At 48.5% G+C, this 16,269-nt stretch overlaps 1 protein-coding gene across 3 annotated transcripts in view; it reads right to left on the bottom strand.

Annotated features, from left to right (window-relative positions):
* MAST2 (microtubule associated serine/threonine kinase 2) overlaps positions 1 to 16,269 on the bottom strand; it is a 197,758-nt gene that overhangs the window by 9,016 nt on the left and 172,473 nt on the right. For all 3 annotated transcript variants that reach the window (XM_065878615.1, XM_065878623.1, XM_065878633.1), the window contains 9 exons: positions 14,995 to 15,149; positions 13,012 to 13,087; positions 10,286 to 10,495; positions 5,893 to 5,994; positions 3,487 to 3,619; positions 2,581 to 2,642; positions 2,207 to 2,292; positions 1,564 to 1,772; positions 526 to 664 (listed from right to left, as the gene is read on the bottom strand). In XM_065878615.1, the coding sequence (XP_065734687.1) occupies positions 526 to 664; positions 1,564 to 1,772; positions 2,207 to 2,292; positions 2,581 to 2,642; positions 3,487 to 3,619; positions 5,893 to 5,994; positions 10,286 to 10,495; positions 13,012 to 13,087; positions 14,995 to 15,149 (1,172 nt within the window). The remainder of the gene's footprint in view (positions 1 to 525; positions 665 to 1,563; positions 1,773 to 2,206; positions 2,293 to 2,580; positions 2,643 to 3,486; positions 3,620 to 5,892; positions 5,995 to 10,285; positions 10,496 to 13,011; positions 13,088 to 14,994; positions 15,150 to 16,269) is intronic.

Genomic DNA, 16,269 nt, shown 5'->3' with positions numbered 1-16,269 from the left:
TGTAGTTCCTGAACGGGACCCGTCCCCACACCTGTGCGTGCCTTTGCAAATCCCGCTCCCCAGCTTGAGAAACCTGCTCCCACCTTCGCCCACCTGACTAATAATACCTTCTAAGCAGCAGCCTATACAAAGGTATTTCTGCCACCCACACTAGATTTAAGCTCTACAGGCCAGGGACTAGAATACAGTGTTGGCACACAGTAGGTGTCAGTAAATGTCAGGACACTTGCTTAGCCATCTACTACATGTGTGGATTCTTTTGTTCCTGCTTGGTTTCTTGAGTGGAGCTCCTCAGTGATTCTTTGATGCCACCAAAGCCTTACGGTGCCCCTGCCAGACCTTGCTGGCAATGTTCTTTGCATTTGGGGTAGTCAGGGGCTAGAGTACCAAGCCTAGATGGGCACCCACATGAGCAGTGTTTCCTAGCAGCCATTTGGGATAGATTCAAACATGCTGTGTCTGCGTTCATTTATCTAGAGACCCAAGAGGGACACCCTAAACAAGGGACTTGGAGAGTGGGCATACTTGTCAGGCTTGAGGTCACGGTGCACGATGCCATAGTTGTGTAAGTACTCCAGGGCTAGCACAGTTTCCGCAAAGTACAGGCGCACCATATCCACAGGCAGGGCCCCGATGTTCTTCAGTAGAGTGGCACAGTCTCCTCCTGCAACAAGCCCAGGCCACCATGAAGAATGGGTCCAGTGCCCTGCTCTAGATGGTCTCAGAGGCCCCAGAGGAGATAGTGTCACAGAATACCCTGGTGCCAGAGACTGTGATTCTAACCCCTCTGCTGCTGGCATGGGTGGGAGAGTGTGGAGGGGAGCAGGAGGTAAGACGAGTCGGCCAGTGGCTGTCAAGGCCATTGTTCAGGACAAAGAGGGAAGGAACCCAGGCCTCTAGGCCTGTAAGCTGACTCGTTGGGACAGGACTAAGTTATCTTAGGATGAGACTTCAGCATTTGTCCATTTATTTCCTTCCTGTTGGCTCTCCTTTAGTTTTTGAGTAAATATCTTTGGAAGCTGTGTGCAGCCCTGACGAAGGGAGAGGGAAGGCCACTGGCAAAGCGGCTGCCCCCCTCCAGAGCTGTGCCCCATGCTGCTCTCCTACACCAGCCCCAGAGCATTTTGTGGGGTCCTAAGGGGCATCCCCTTCAAAAACCATCCACAAGGGCAGTGGCTTTCCTCTCCTCTGAGGGCCCAGATGCAATCCTCCCAGCATCCGACCCTGGGCTTTGGTGGCTCTGCTACCCGCTTTGTTCCTGCCAGGTGCCAGCAGGTCTGCCAGGCTGTGCAGGCTTTGTAGCTGTGGGGCTGATACATCCTGTCCTGACATGGGCAGCCTCATGGCAGCTACTGCTCCAGAAGCCTCTCCCTGGGAGGGACACGACACCTTGTGCCCACCATGGCCAAATGGTCTCTGAGATCCTAAGGCAGAAACCAAGGCCAAAGAGAGGTTGGGAAGCTGGGGCCTGAAACTTCACGCCTACACGAGCTGCTGGTCCCTGCTCAGGGCTGTCTCAGATTATGCCGTGGCCCCCAAGCCAGGCCACGTTTTCCCCAGTACCTTCAACATACTCCATCACCATGCACAGGTGGCGCTTGGTCTCAAAGGAGCAGAACATGCTGACCACAAAGGGGTTCTCAGCAAAAGTCAGTATGTCACGCTCCACAAAGGCCTGCTGGATCTGGTTCCGTAGGATCAGGTTCTGCTTGTTGATCTTCTTCACGGCAAAGCGCTGCCGGGTGGACTTGTGCCGCACCAGGAATACGGCCCTGGAAACAAAGCCCATCCGTACCCCACGGCCCTCAGCCCCTGAGCTGTGCTCTCCTCCACCGAGCTTGGGTGGTATCAGTGCACAGAACAAAGGAGCAGGGGGTGCTTATCAATGAGAAGGATCTGAGCACCTGCCCAGGGAGCTCTTCAATTTCCTGATATACCAAGTCCTGAGGACACAGCTCAAGCCCTCCTCAGAGCTCAGTGAGAGGAGAAGTGCCACCAAGAGGAGAGGGAATCTTTCCTGGGAAAGGAACCACACTCAGATATCAGAGGAAACTGGGCTCTTGCCTCTCCTGGAGGCTTCGGGGAGGGACAGGTCCATCCTGAGGCATCTGGTGCTCAGAGGATTAGGCATCTTTCACTTCCGGAAGGAAGAGCCCCAGGGCTGACTTAGCTCCAGTCCCGGCCACACCCTGACCCCTGCCTTTACCCATAGGCGCCATTGCTGATGAGCTTAATGGTCTCGAAGTCCTCTTCAGAGGGTGTCTTTTTAGATGTCAGAGATGCCCCACGGCCCTGGAAGACATGGGAAAAGGCAGGAGCGAGGAATGCTTCTCAGAGCTCACATTTGGGGGGAAGCTGTGGCCCCAGCACCTGCTCAGCTCTTAGCCCTGCCATGGCCTCCTGCCCATTCTTCCCCAGGAACTGAATGACCTCTCAGACAGTGTAAGCCATCACTTACTCCACACAAGTGGATGGCCACTCCACCATCCCTCCTTCAGACAGTCTCTTAGAGAGAATTCACAGCCCTTTGCCTCACAGGGCCCCGGGGCCAGGATTGAGGCAGGAGCTCAGGGTCTTTACCTCGACTGAATCATCTGTCTCTGGAGTGTCAGGACTGTCATAGCTGCTCAACTGGGCCATTTCTAGAAACAAAGCAAGGACACAAGAGAAAAGTGTGCGTGGCAATGTCAAGACATCTCAGCAGTCCATTCATATCACATGACAGATGCATGCAGGGAAGGCATTAATGCTTCCTGCAACAGGCTGGGAGGCGGTCCTGTGGCTCTATCCTTAGTGCAGTCACAGCTTTTAGACTTGTTTGTCAAATAATATTGCCACCCCTATTTCTAGAAGTCCAGTGCCATTCAAAAGGCCTGGCAAATTCTACAAAGCTTCCCTCAAACTTGGGACAATGCCTGAAAACAGGGTCCAAAGCTGGGCTGTCTGATAGCTGGCCCCCATCCTACTGGTCAAGACTCTGCTTTGCCAGATGAGGCTGGGAAGCAGGGAAGGCAGGAGTGGGATGACTAGAGACTAGGGATTTGGAAGCCCATGGTTCAGGAGGGGCTCAGTGTGAAGGCCCAGAGCATGGCATTACCTTCTGAAGCCCTGAGCTGGGACCACCCCAAAGACACAGGAGGACTTGCGAGGTGGCAGCAGGAGAGGCAAGCATGCAGAGGAGGTGACCATTTTTGAAAATGTGATTGTGGCCTAAGATCAAAAGGCTGATGACCTTTTGATCTTAGGCTCTAAATCCAACGTGGGTGGGCCCAAGGCAATCCAGCTTGGGTTATATAAGGCAGATGTGGACAAGCCTGAAGGAGGGGCTGTTTTATGACAGAGAACACAGAGCTTTTCCTAGAGCCCTCGGGCCTCTGATGCTGTGCTGTGTCCCTGTCCAACTAAGCTTCTTCTCCAAGTGGCTTCCCTGCTGTTAGAGCTTGTAGGCTGCGTGGCCTCTGTGCAGCCACCAGGCCGCATGCTCACCCTCTAGGGGATCCCGTGTGAGGCCCAGTTGGCTAACGATGTAGCGGGGAATGTCACATTTAATCCCTTGTCCCTCTCTGGCGTGGCCCTCAGCTGCTTCTAACAGGTGGTAGAACTCTTCAGGGTCAAACTCCTGTACCGGGGAGAGAGGTAGTCAGTGGTGAGGGCTACAAAAGCAGGCTGCTGGTCTCTTTGGTTTTACGGCATATACCCAGAGTAGGATGACAAGAAGACTTCCTCTTTGTGATGGACACCCCTACCCCTGAATCCCAAGAAACATGATTCAGGAACCAATGGGGACAAAGCTGTCTTACAGGTCACCTCCAGATTGGACATCCTAAGCGTTTGCTGTCTTTACAGCAATAAGAACCAGAGCATTTGGTTTCCAGAGAGCTCTGCCTATTCGCCTGGTCCAAAGCCTTGTGCCAGCCGGACACGGCACTGTCAGGTGTGTTCCCACACCCAGTGAAGAGGGGCAGTCCTGGCACACCTTCAATCACACTTCACAGCCCTGGCGGTGCACACACATGCCTTCAGACATCTACTGAGCAAACCCCTGTGTGCTGGGGGCTGGAGAGCCTTGTGGACACAGCACAGAAGTCCTTGTCTGCCCGGAGCACATAATAATGAAGGCCCCATTGACTGAGTGCCTACTAAGTGCCAGTATGGGCTAAACCCTGGAGACACCTCTGTGTTGGTGAGGAAATCAAGGCTCACAGAGATGCACCGACTTGACCATGACCACAGAGGTAGGAAGAAAGAGAAAATCAGCACGCAAACCCAGGCCTAACTCCAAGCCCCTGTTTAACCACGGACTTCATGTTCTTGAGGGAGAGGCCTCTGTTCACCACGACCCCAGCCTCCACTGCTTTCTTTACCTCTGGTCTCACGGGTTTGGAGAACTCTACCACTACCTATGTGGATACAATCTAACCCAGACTGGAAGTCCTTTTACCTTCTTCTTCATCCTCAGTCCCTGTCTAGTCAGAATGTCTACTTCAGAAACCCGCCTCTACCCAACTCTTCTGCTCTGTCCTCCCACCACTGTCCTAGTTCTGGGCGCTCCTCTCTGTCACATGAACGGCTTTAAGTGCCTCTGCAAGGCTGTCCCTGGCTCATCCTGCCTTCTCTTCCAATTCACTATCCATGTTGCAGCCAGCGTTATCTTTCTTATGAGTAAATCTGATGGAGTATTACTCAGAAGTAAATAGGAACCAATTACTGATACATGCAATAACATGTATGCTGAGTGAAAAAAAATTATGCTGAGTGAAAGAAGTCAGAACATACTATATGATTTAATTTATATGAAACTGTATAAAAGGCAAACTTATCCATAGTGAAAGAGCAGATAAGTGGTTGCCTGGAGTGGGAGGTAAGGTGGGCAGGGGAAAGGGACTGATTGCAAAGGAGCACAAGGGAATTTTCTAAGACGCGAGAAATGTTTTCCATCTTAACTGTGGCAGTGATTAGACAGGTGTATATTTGTTAAAACTCATTGAACTGTATACTCAAATGGGATATATTTGATTGTATGTAAATTATACCTCTATAAAATTAGTTCAAAAAAGTAAATCTGACAATGTCATATTCTTACCTAAACTTTCTGATGGCTCCAAGTAGCCTTAAGGATAAATGCAAACCCCGGAGCCAAGAACCCAACACTCTCCATGGTCCTGTCGTGGCCTACCTCCCAGTTTATCCCTCACCAACACTTCAGACACACCCTGTACTCCATCAAATGCCTTTTCTGATGGCTCTCCCCTGGCAAACTCATAATTATCCTGCAAGTAGCTGACTAAGCTTCACATTCCCCAGGGAGCCTTCACTGAATGTCTATCTCTGTTCATCCCGAGGAGGACTAGAGCACTTCCTTCCCCATGTGCCCGTTGCACCTTGTACGTTCCTTGGTTGCAAACTTCTTCCAGTATCATAATTATTATTTGCATGTCTCCACGCCTCATACCTAAGGCACTAAAAGACGAAATCTAACTCTACTGCAGAGGAGGCATTGTAGGATCAGGGACTCTGCTTTACTTGCGCCTGTATCTCCAGTGTCTAGAACGACGCAGGTACTCAGTAGTGTCACTGAATGATCAAATGAAGGGTGGACTCAACTTGTGCAAACGAAACTGGCCTGTGCTCCTCACCCTCAGGGTCCCCATTGACCTGGGGCCTGCTCAGCGTGGGTTGGGCAGACGAGCACCCCTCCTTGCCACACTTCTCAGGAGCATCCACTTTTCCTCACAGGGACTTGCTTGCGTGTCATATTTAAACAAGGATTTCAGCAGCAGAAATGGCAGTGGGTACCCCCACAGTTCTGCTGTTAGCAGAATACTTCCTCTACAGGGCCCGTTCCCTCCCCTCCAGCCACCCACCCCCCCAAACTCCCGAGAGCCCACTCACCAGGCATTCCAGGAGACGAGCAGGACGGGCAATGACAATCATCAGCTTTTTCACCAGCTGCATCACAAAAGCCACTTCTGAACTCTCTGAGCGCTCATGAGCCTGTAGAGAAGACAAAGGATACTTAAGCAATCCACCGGCCCAACATGGCTGAGTGAAGCAGGACTGGGCTGGGCAGAGCCTACTCTGGGGAGAAGCACTTTGTAGTACAGAGAGTGCTGCAAAGTGAAGACCTTAGAGAGGGCCAGTGGGCCGTGATGAGGGGGGACAGGCTGCTCACCAGGAACAACATGAGCTGAGGAACACTACATGACGCCGAGGAATGTCACAAAGACACGCAGCTCTACCTGCTGCTCCATCCAGCAGGCTTCACTTACCCTCCAGACCCCAGCTCAAGGGGTAACTCCCAATGGGGCCTTCACTGATGCTCACTTTCCACCACAGACAGACTGTAAGGAATAGAAAGACCTCTCAAAGCAGGAGAGTGATGTGACCAGAAGGGATTTGAGAGAGATCTCTTTGGCTGTAGTGTGGATGGTGCACCAAGGAGGGCAAGCCTAAAAGCAGGGAAACCTACCAGCAGGCTACTGCAACAATGCAGATGAAAAAGGCGTAATAAGCCAAGGCAGTAAGAATGGAGGGAAATGGACAGACTGGGCCACCTCAGAGCAGCCCTGAGGGGTGGAAGAGGCAGGAACAGATGGGAAGTACAATGACAATTTTAGGGAAATTCCACTGAACCCATAAATGAAATAGACAGTATAAAAAAATACAGTTTAGGTGAGGATAGGTAGAGAACATATTCCCTTTGGTTTTAAAGAGAAAGCAGGTAGGTGGAAAAGTTCTGCTTTGGACTTGGAAAGTTTGAGGTACCTATACTAGATACTTTCGTAGGCATTGGCTCAGCCCCAGAGACTCTCTCTTCTTGGAAACTGCTCTGACTCCTGGAGCCACATTTGTATGGTGTGGCTGCACTTTCCCTCCCACCTCCGATAGCTGACCAGGGTGGACTACTTTCCTAGGAACTTACTTTTTAAAATTTTTTTTTAATTTTTGGCCGTACCATGCAGCATGCAAGATCTTTGTTCCCTGACCAGGGATTGAACCCATGCCCCCTGCACTGGGAGCACGGAGTCTTAACCACTGGACTACCAGTGAAGTCCCCCCAACCCCGCTTTTTCTTTTACATTTTTTTTCCCCCTAGCAACTTAAAAATGGGTGGAACGACAACCATTAATATCAGCATGACAGAACTGTATAATTCGCTCTTGGGTGAAAAGGATGACCATACCTACCAAAGAGAGAGAAACAGAGCTGAGAGAAGGAAGACGAATGGTTCCTGGGCTTTCCACAGGCTCTCGTTTCTGGCTCTGGTCCCTTTTTAAGGCCAGGTTGCATTCTTGTCTTTAATTCTCTAAGACACCCTTTCAATCTTTATAATTAGTTTCCCTTTCCTGCATAAACTGCTCTGAGTTGGTTCTCTACCACTTGCAACGAAGAATACTAACCGATGTGGAAAGTACAGTGGAGGAATCCAATCAGCAGCTGGGGCCACTGAGCCGGAGCTCAGAAGAACAGTGGGGATCAAAGGCCCTTTAGCAGATGGATGACAACTGAAGACACAGGAGCTGACAGGGCCGATCAGAGAGTGAAGAAAGGAGAATGAGGAGCACGGATGCTCAGGAAGGTGCCCCTCGAAACACCAGCATTTAAGAAAACTTGTGAAGGAGCAGCAAGACCACAAGACTGGAGAGAACAATGTCATGACAACTGGGGGGGGGGAGAAAAGATCAAAGAGAGGTATTCACTGTGGAAACCTCTGTAGACAGTGAAGGAAGGTGAGGACTGAGAGAGGTCACAGCATTTGGCAACTGGCCAGTTAGTTCTCTGGTGACTTTTGCCTGAAATGTTTCAGTGGAATAATGGGAAGGGAAAGTAGAAGGCAAGAGACTGAATAGTGAACAGGTTGTAAGGAAAGAAATACAAGCAAATGAAGACCATTAAAAAAAACTGGTTATGCAATGAAAAGAGAGGCTGGGCACTTGATGAAATCTTGTTCATTCTTTTAACACGCAGCTCAAATATCAACTTTGTGAAGCCTCATCTAAGTCCCCTGCCCACACACACAGACACACACACACACACAGACACACACACACGAAGAACAAGAAGTAACGGCTACTTTTTCTATGTTTTCCTAGCTGTTTGCTCGCAGCACATGGTACTAGCATGTTGTTTTATAATTAATTGTCTCTACAGGTACATTGTAGGGCCTTGTGAGTAGAGAGGCTGTGTCGCCTAGTACAGGTGCCTCTTATATAGCAGATGTCAATGCTTATTGACTAAGTATTTGAAAGTGTACGATCTTAGGCTCTGGAATAAGTAACCTGGGTTTGGGTGCTAGCTCTGCTACTCAGAAATGAGTTACCTTGGGCTAACTTGGCCCTTTTAAGGTTTGGTTTCCTCATCTGCATATTTAGAGAATAATAATAATACCTTCCTTACAATGTTGTTATGAAGATTAAATTAGACAATGTAGTGCCTAGCAAATTCATCTACCAGGGTTTCCCTGCAGACATCCTTCACTCTAGTCATGCCAAACTACTTTACCTGCAATTCCTGAAATGAACCAAGTTCCTCCACACCTCTGAAAGGTTGTTTATACTGCTTTCTAGATCCAGTGAACTCCTACCTACTCATCGAGACTCAGCTTTTCCTGAACTCTCCATGCAGAGTCAGCACATCCTCCTCTATGCTCAGAACTGATCTCTGTTTAGTGCTCATCAATCACACTTACTATAATAAACAAAAGTGAGATAATTCATATAGAGCACTCAGTGTGGTGTCTGGCATACAGTATACTTCAATAAATGACAGCTATTATTTTTACTGTAATACATATTGATGGGTCTGTAAACCCCAGTCAACAGCAAATTCCTTGAGCCAGAACCGGCACTGAACTTCTTCTCTGCATTCCCAGGGCCTAGCAAATGAGAGAACATATGAATGCACTGGCTCCATGTTCAGTGCTCTTCCCACTGCCAGGGGCAACGCATCTGGGAAATGCCTGAAGGTTTTGGGCAAAGCTCTGACTTGAGCATTTCAGAAGATCCATCTTAGATGTACAAGCAACCCTGGAAGTCACTCTAGTTGATTTATCTGATGCCTCAATCCCTGATTCCTACGTATTGTTGGAGAACTGTTAGAAAGTTATTCTTGAACAGAAACAAACAGGCGCCAGTGATGTTTCATGGGACTTCAGCTTTTTAAACTCATGTTTCTGCAATGTTTAAATTTAAGTATTACTTTTGAAATCAGAAAAAGACATTTTTGTAGAAGGAAGAACTTTTTCATCTATTAAATCAAAACCTTTCTCACCGTAACTCTTGTCCACTGGGCTAGTATGCCTTTTAGGGGATAGAGAAGCTGCCACATATTACATATGATAAAACTCCCATTATTTGACAGCAATAATTGTGACCATCTTTAGTCATCCTTTATCTAGATTCAACTGTTTCCTAAATTAAAAAACAAACAACTTCTTGCTCCTAATTTCTGGACTAACACACCGGAGTCGTTTGAGCCCATTAGCCTGGGCTCTCAGCTCAGCTGGTCCTACAAAAGCATGAAGGCACATGTCTGGAGGTAACAGGGGTCTGGACTGGGAAATATTCTAGTGACATGAAGAGCCCCGAGGAGACAGCACATCTCCTCTCCCCTAAGCTGTACTAATGGTGTGATATGGGCAACTGTAGTCTGAGTGGGAAGGCGTCCGATCACCCTATCGGAGAGGCAGAGAGGAAAGCGAAGAGCGGAGCACGAAGCAGCGAGAAGAACTCAATGGTCTCTGGATTACTTTGCCCAGAGACTTTTTACACTGGGGAGGATCAGGTCTCTAAACACATCAGTCCCCACTGGAGAACTTCTGCTACACAAACAGAATATCAGCAAACGGATAAACCCATAGTGCAGTCCTCGGGTCTGTTTTTCCTCGACTGAGGAGAAGCAGTCTCCAGGTTCTGCTTACACCAGTATGTCTACCAAAAGAGAGCCCACTACAGCCACTAGGGCCTCTTTTTGGCTCTGGGTTACAAATCTCCTAGGCAAATATTTATGAACACTACCAACGTTGGAGCCTCGGGAAGAGTAATTGGTATTAGAAAAGGAAAGGAATCACAGCACTGAGTTCTGACACCGAACAGGCTTCTCGGAGAAATGCAGGGGACTGAGGAAGAACCAAAGCCCAGCATCAGCAGCACATGTGGGGTGGGTCCCGCATACCAGCAGGGAGGTGGCAAGCAGGCTGGGAACACCATGACTGCCTTCATCTTAGCTTGGGACTAAAACCCACTACTATACGGATTCACCAGAGTTGCAGAACAAGGACACTCACATCTTGCAGAAGCTTCTCTAAATTCTCTTGAAGTTCATAGAAGTAGTGTGAGGTAATGAGGCCACTCCGAGATTTATCCAGGCAGTCTCGGGCCATCTCAATCACCTGATGATGAATAAAGCTCAAGGTTCCGTCTGCCAAGGGCAACACGTTGTCTGGAGTGTTGGAGGAAATGAACTCTGCTAGATGCTCTTCCATTTGTGCGGTGGCCTGCAAATCAAAGCAGGACAAGTGACTCTTTCCTTCTGATCCAGCTCGGCCGGAGCTAAGCCTGAAAGGCCTTGTCAGAGCCTAAGGATGGGCTCTGTGATCCTGGTTTCCTGATGTTGCATTTGGGGAACCTGATGACTGGAGACGTGAAAGGTCACCGTCAAGTCAAGTCAAAACATGACAGTCAAGGCCCTCTCTCACCTGGCCTTGTCCACCTCCCCACTCCTTGAACGGCACATTCTCTTGCTCTAAGGACACTGAGGTTCTGTTGTTCCTTTATCATGCTATCTCATGCCTCTGTCCATTTATGCTGTTCCCTGTGTGTAGCTTTTTCACCTGCCAAGCCTGCCTGGCAAACTCCTACTACTCCTTCTAATCTCAGTTCAAGCATCATCTTTCCTCTGGGAAGTCTTTGATTCCTCCAGGAAAACTAGGGTTTCCTTTCCTCTCTGCTTCCACTGGACCTCCCAACTGTATAAACTTGGTGTGTGGACACTCCTGGTTTCTAAATCTTTCTCCAGACTGGGAACTTCTTCAAGTCAGTGGGAGTCTGATTTATCTCAGGATCCTCTTACTTGAACTTAGGGCCCAACTGAGCTAAGCAGATGTTCAGAGAGTGTTTATTGAAGGTGTGAACCTGCCTGCTCACGGACCTGGATCCCCAGCAGAGCAGCATGAGGTCTGGCTCAGAAGCCTCTTGGGGACCTAACTGCACAGGAATGTCAAAACGACAAATGTACATCAGCTAACAAGTTCCTAGCTGCCTATCTAGGGCTTGGCTTTCTTTCCTTTGCCACCAGGTGGTGATTTCTGATTTTCAGTGTGTGTTTAAGTGGGTGTTTGTATATGTATATATATGTGTGTGTGTGTGTATATATATATATATATATATATATATACATATATATATATACACACACACACACACACATATTTATGGTGTAGCGGTGTGGTAGGGAGAGAGGAAGAGGAGGGGAGGTGAAAGAGAAGAGGGAATGGAAGGAATCTTAACATGCTTTTTCTAACATGAGTTCATCTTACATACAAATGTGCAATGCTAGGATAACAATACAACACCTAATACACAAGGAGGAAGAGGAGGAGGAAACACGCGAGGTGCATTTCTAAACACTATACACACCCAAACTTTTTTATGAAGAAGCAAGGCACAACTGAATGATTTCCTAGCTGTTCATTCTGCCCCTCTTCCTTGCTCTTACTCTCCAGTGCCCATTTGAAGGCTAGAAAGTGCAGACCACAGGGCAGCAAAGAAATAACAGCTAACACTTACTGAGCGCTAACTATGTCCTGGGCACAGTTAGAAAAGTTTAATGTTCACTAATCTTCACAAACTCCCTATGAGATAGATACTCTTATTATCTCAGATTACAGATGAGGCAAATGAAGCTCAGAGAAGTTAAATAATCTGCCCAGGGTCATGAGGCTAATAAATGGTTGAACCCAGTCGGCCTGGTTCCAGAGTCTGAGCTCCTCCTCACTGCTCTGCTTCACTGTGAATGTCAAGAGGGAAAGCACAAGGGCTTCGCACTTTTTCCCTAAGCCACCCGTGTGTGCCCAGGAGACTACTCAAGGCTCGAAAAAGGACACTCTCGGAGGAGCAGGGAACCACACATCGCAGACCCTAGATACAGATGAACAGGTAGAGCCGGGGGTCTGGATGGAGGATGAAGAAAGAGGCTTGAAGACCCCATTCTCGCTGTTGTCATGGAGAGGGAGTCTCCGTCAGGCCCTGATCCTCTCTCGGACAGAACTGGCTGTGTTCTACAGGAACAGGGGCTATCATTAGAAAGCCAGGTCAGAGTGTTTAGGCATGTGGTGTTCAAAAGAAATGCAAATGGAAAACAAGGTCCTTGTTCCACATACAAGGAGGTTTACAGTCAAACTGCAGTTGTGAAGACCATTTCTCAACCATCTCAGGACAGTAACCTACCTTCCTCCCTCAGCATTTCTCTGCTTGAAAACACAAGTCCAAATGTGAATAGCAACTCTGAGCTGTCTCCCACCTTACTGCTCTCTCTGGACAACTTCCTGCCAGAGGAAATTTCCAGCGTAGCTCTGTTTGTGCTTGGTAATGGGAGTGCTGCTTTAGAAATCTGCATTAAGTGAAGGTGCTCTCAGAGGGCAAATCTCCTTCTGGGGGACCCCGACTCATGGATCCTGATGTGCACGGTCAGAAACAAGGTCTCTGCTCTTTCCTTCCCACTAATATACAGTGGGATATGTTTTCGACATTTCCCTCTGGATACCCATTTCTCTGGGGAGTGGAGAAATTAGAGGCTCTGCAAGTACGATCCCCAAACTCAAAGTCCTCTGCTGCCTTCCTCTTCGCCAGCAGTCTGAAAGTCCTCATGCTTGTGTCCTCCTCCTCCTGGCGCCTCCCTGATCTCCTTCCAGATTGCCTCTGGCGACTCCCCCACCCCCAGTCTTCCCACTGGGGCTGGCTGGAGGTGGCATCCTCAGAGGCATTACCAGTCTCCTTTAAACTGGATCCTTACCTTGGGGAATCTTTCCTTGTACACATGATTCATCATTATTATTTCACTGTCAAAGGAAACTGGTGACCGTCCAGGACTAAATAAGAAGGAAACAACTGTATTACTTTAGTGCCAGGGAACCTTCAAGGAGAAAGATGCCCATTCCCAGAGCCCGTGCCCACCCACTGTCTGCAGCACCCACACACTCCCACCTTAAGGAGTGCTGAGTTCCAGAGCCTTTCTTATTCCTGGAGCTGCCAGCACTGTTCAGCTCAAAAGTGTGCCATCTGGAGCTAGACTACCTTCCTGTAAGAGGCCTGGCCTTCACAAAGACTTCTGCCAGGGCCTGAAAAGGCCTAGACAGGAGGAGACCACTCTTGAGGCCACTGGTGGTTCTTCTAGGATCACTTCCTCCAGAACAGGACTCTCTGGGTCTTCTTTGCTTTGGCCAGTGGGGTTGGGCATACCCCAGCATGTTCTAGGAATCAAATCAAATCAAACCACCACCAAAACAACCAAAGGAAGACAGTGTATACCTGTATCTTTTCTAAACAAGCTGCATCCAATGGGGCTAACTTAGCTCTCACCTGGGGGATGAATGAGGCCAGTCCAGCTAGCCCGTAGTGAATTATAAACCTGGGTCATCTAAATCTTCCCCTTTGGCCCATGTGTGATTACATCCTCTTAAAGGATTCAGAGTTTGAGCCATACAACTGAATGGCTATTTGGGTCCTGCCCAGTTTGGTGCCCGACATGTGATCCCAGCTGAGCTATGTTCAGAACCGTTCTTTTCTGCCTTTCCTCCCTACAGTAGGCCGTGGTCTGCCTGCTACATTAATGCACATTACCCAGCTTTTTAAGAGTAATCCTCAGGGATTTCCCACAGGTACTGTAGTCCTCTCAGTCTCAAATGGCCTAAAAGGTGCCCATCTCTGTGTGGAGTGTGAAGAGCACCAAGATTCAGACGTTCCTCTGTATGAGACAAAGAAACACACTGGGCTCCACACTTCACACTCCCTCATTTGTATGTCTGACCCTTTGCACTGCAGTCCCAGTCATTTTTCTCACCAATCTGAACTTGAACCAGTCTTTGTGGTCTGGCTCAGCTCACTGGCACTTGCAGTGCCAACATGACCTGAGGGGATTCTTTCTGGAAGGCACTGCTCCTCTGGGCCTCCACCCTGAACATGTGAACCAACTTCTTATTTCCCAGGGACCCTGGAAATCTGAGCTCGATCACATAAAGCCATGATCATTTTATTCTCCACCCTCTCCCTTAACCTGGAATTCTGGCACAGATTTACCACCTAATGCCAAAGAGAAGAGCTGATCTAATCTATGGAGTACACAGATAAATCAGCTGTTAAGGTTTGTTTGGTTTGATGAGCCCAGGTGATTCAGGGAAATGAGACAGATTTAGATGGGCATTTAGTTCTGCTTCTGCAATGGGCTTCTTCCCCGAGTCAGCCACAAGTGTCCTCAGAAGCAACTTTTTTAATTGGCCTAGTTTATATATGCTGGGCCTCTGGGTTCTGCAGCCAGGTAACCATCAGAATGGATGACACTATTACTCTCCTTTTACTGAATGGAGTCCAAAGTACATTTCTACTGCCAACTACTTTCAAAGGGAAAAAGAGGGACCCCTTGGCAGCATCTTCAGGCACCTCTTGTGATGGTGAGTTGAGCTGTACCCAATACCAAAGGGCTTGAGCTTCACGGCACTTGACTCATTTGAGCTGTGCCTATGTGCTACGCCAGGGGTTGGCAAACTACAGCCCGCAGGCCACATCTGGCCCGCTGGCTGCTTTTATAAATAAAGTTTACATAATGTCTGTGGATGACTCTGCACAACAGCAGAGTAAGTAGCTGCCAGAGACGATATGGCCTACAAAGTGTGAATTATTTACTACCTTGCCCTTTATGGAATAAGTTTGTTGACTCCTAGGCTGTGCAGACAAGCTGAACTCCATGGGCACCAGGGCAGTGGGTGGAGAGCACCCTCACCTGAGGCTGCGGGAGCGGGGCCGCAGGGCCGGGGACTGCCGTCCTTCTTCATCGGGTACACTCTCTGTGCTGAAATGCTTCGTCAGAAAGTGCAGCTCATCGGCTGTAGGCTGGAAGGGCAACTGGTGCAGCTTTTCCTGCGAGGAGCACGATGACTAGAGGGGACAACATTTTTAAAAAGCATTAAAGACATGTCTAAGGCAGTCTAGAAGTGGAGAAGGACTGAAAATGGTCAGTGGCTCCCCAGTCAACGTAAACCTGAAGTCAGCCCACAGCCAGCATGCTTTCCCTTGCTCCCTTGAGTCTCCACTGTGCATGATCCTGTTCATCTCTATCCTTCAGAGCTCTCAGTTCCGATGAAGCCAAGATGCTATTGTCCTTCATGAGCCTTGCAGGGGGCCAGACCCAGACATTCATGAGGTGTGACAGCTCCCCAACTACCTAGGGAGCCTCTTTAGGTGGCAAAAAGCAGATTCTTCCACGTGGACCCTTTGCCCTCAGTGAAGCTTCTGGCTAGTTAGAATGGCAAGTAATTAATAAATCATGCTTCCTGGCTTATTAGGAAATGTTCTAGGTATGCCCAGCCTACAAATGACATCCCCATAAGTTTTGCCTTCTACAACACCTTGGGAGAGCCCCAGGATGGCTCAGCAATGTTTCCTTTAGGCTGTTACCCAGAGGGCAACTGGCTTCACTGCAGCTGTGAAGGCTTTGCCCAGGCTCTAGGGACACCAATAGGCAAGAAAATCCAGCAGGGAAGAAAATTATTTTTAGATCTAGAACCCAAAGATTAGACTTGACCTGAAAACAATTAAGAATTCTAAACATGGCCCAACGATTGAGATTCCAGAATCACAAGAGACAATTCGAGGAAGTGAGCTGTGCTATTACAGGCATCCCACCAATGCAGCCATTGCCGTGGCGGCCCTGGTCGGCACCTGGATCAGTGAACTCCTGCCCTTACCTGACAAGACTGGCTACAGCAGCAGCAAATCTAACACTATTGGCTCAATTTCTGTTCACCAACTGATGAAGGATCTGGGGTTAAATGTCTAAATTCACTTACACTCAAAGCTGCATTACCACACCAAGAAAACCGTTGCCACACGTAAGCCTTAATACCAAGTGAGAAATCAAAAATTTTTTTGACTTAGAGTGCACACTTCTCTCATGGAATCCTATAATACATAAAGTTGTAAACAGCTAGTGGGAGGTTTTCATGAGGCTCTGTCTTGGTCACATTTTTATAAATGATTTGGATAGAAGTTGCAAAAA

Source organism: Phocoena phocoena, chromosome 1, assembly GCF_963924675.1.
Source record: "Phocoena phocoena chromosome 1, mPhoPho1.1, whole genome shotgun sequence".
Classification (NCBI taxonomy): Eukaryota; Metazoa; Chordata; class Mammalia; order Artiodactyla; family Phocoenidae; genus Phocoena; species Phocoena phocoena.
The sequence above is the reverse complement of the archived record's forward strand: the minus strand, read 5'-3'. Positions and strand labels throughout refer to the sequence as shown.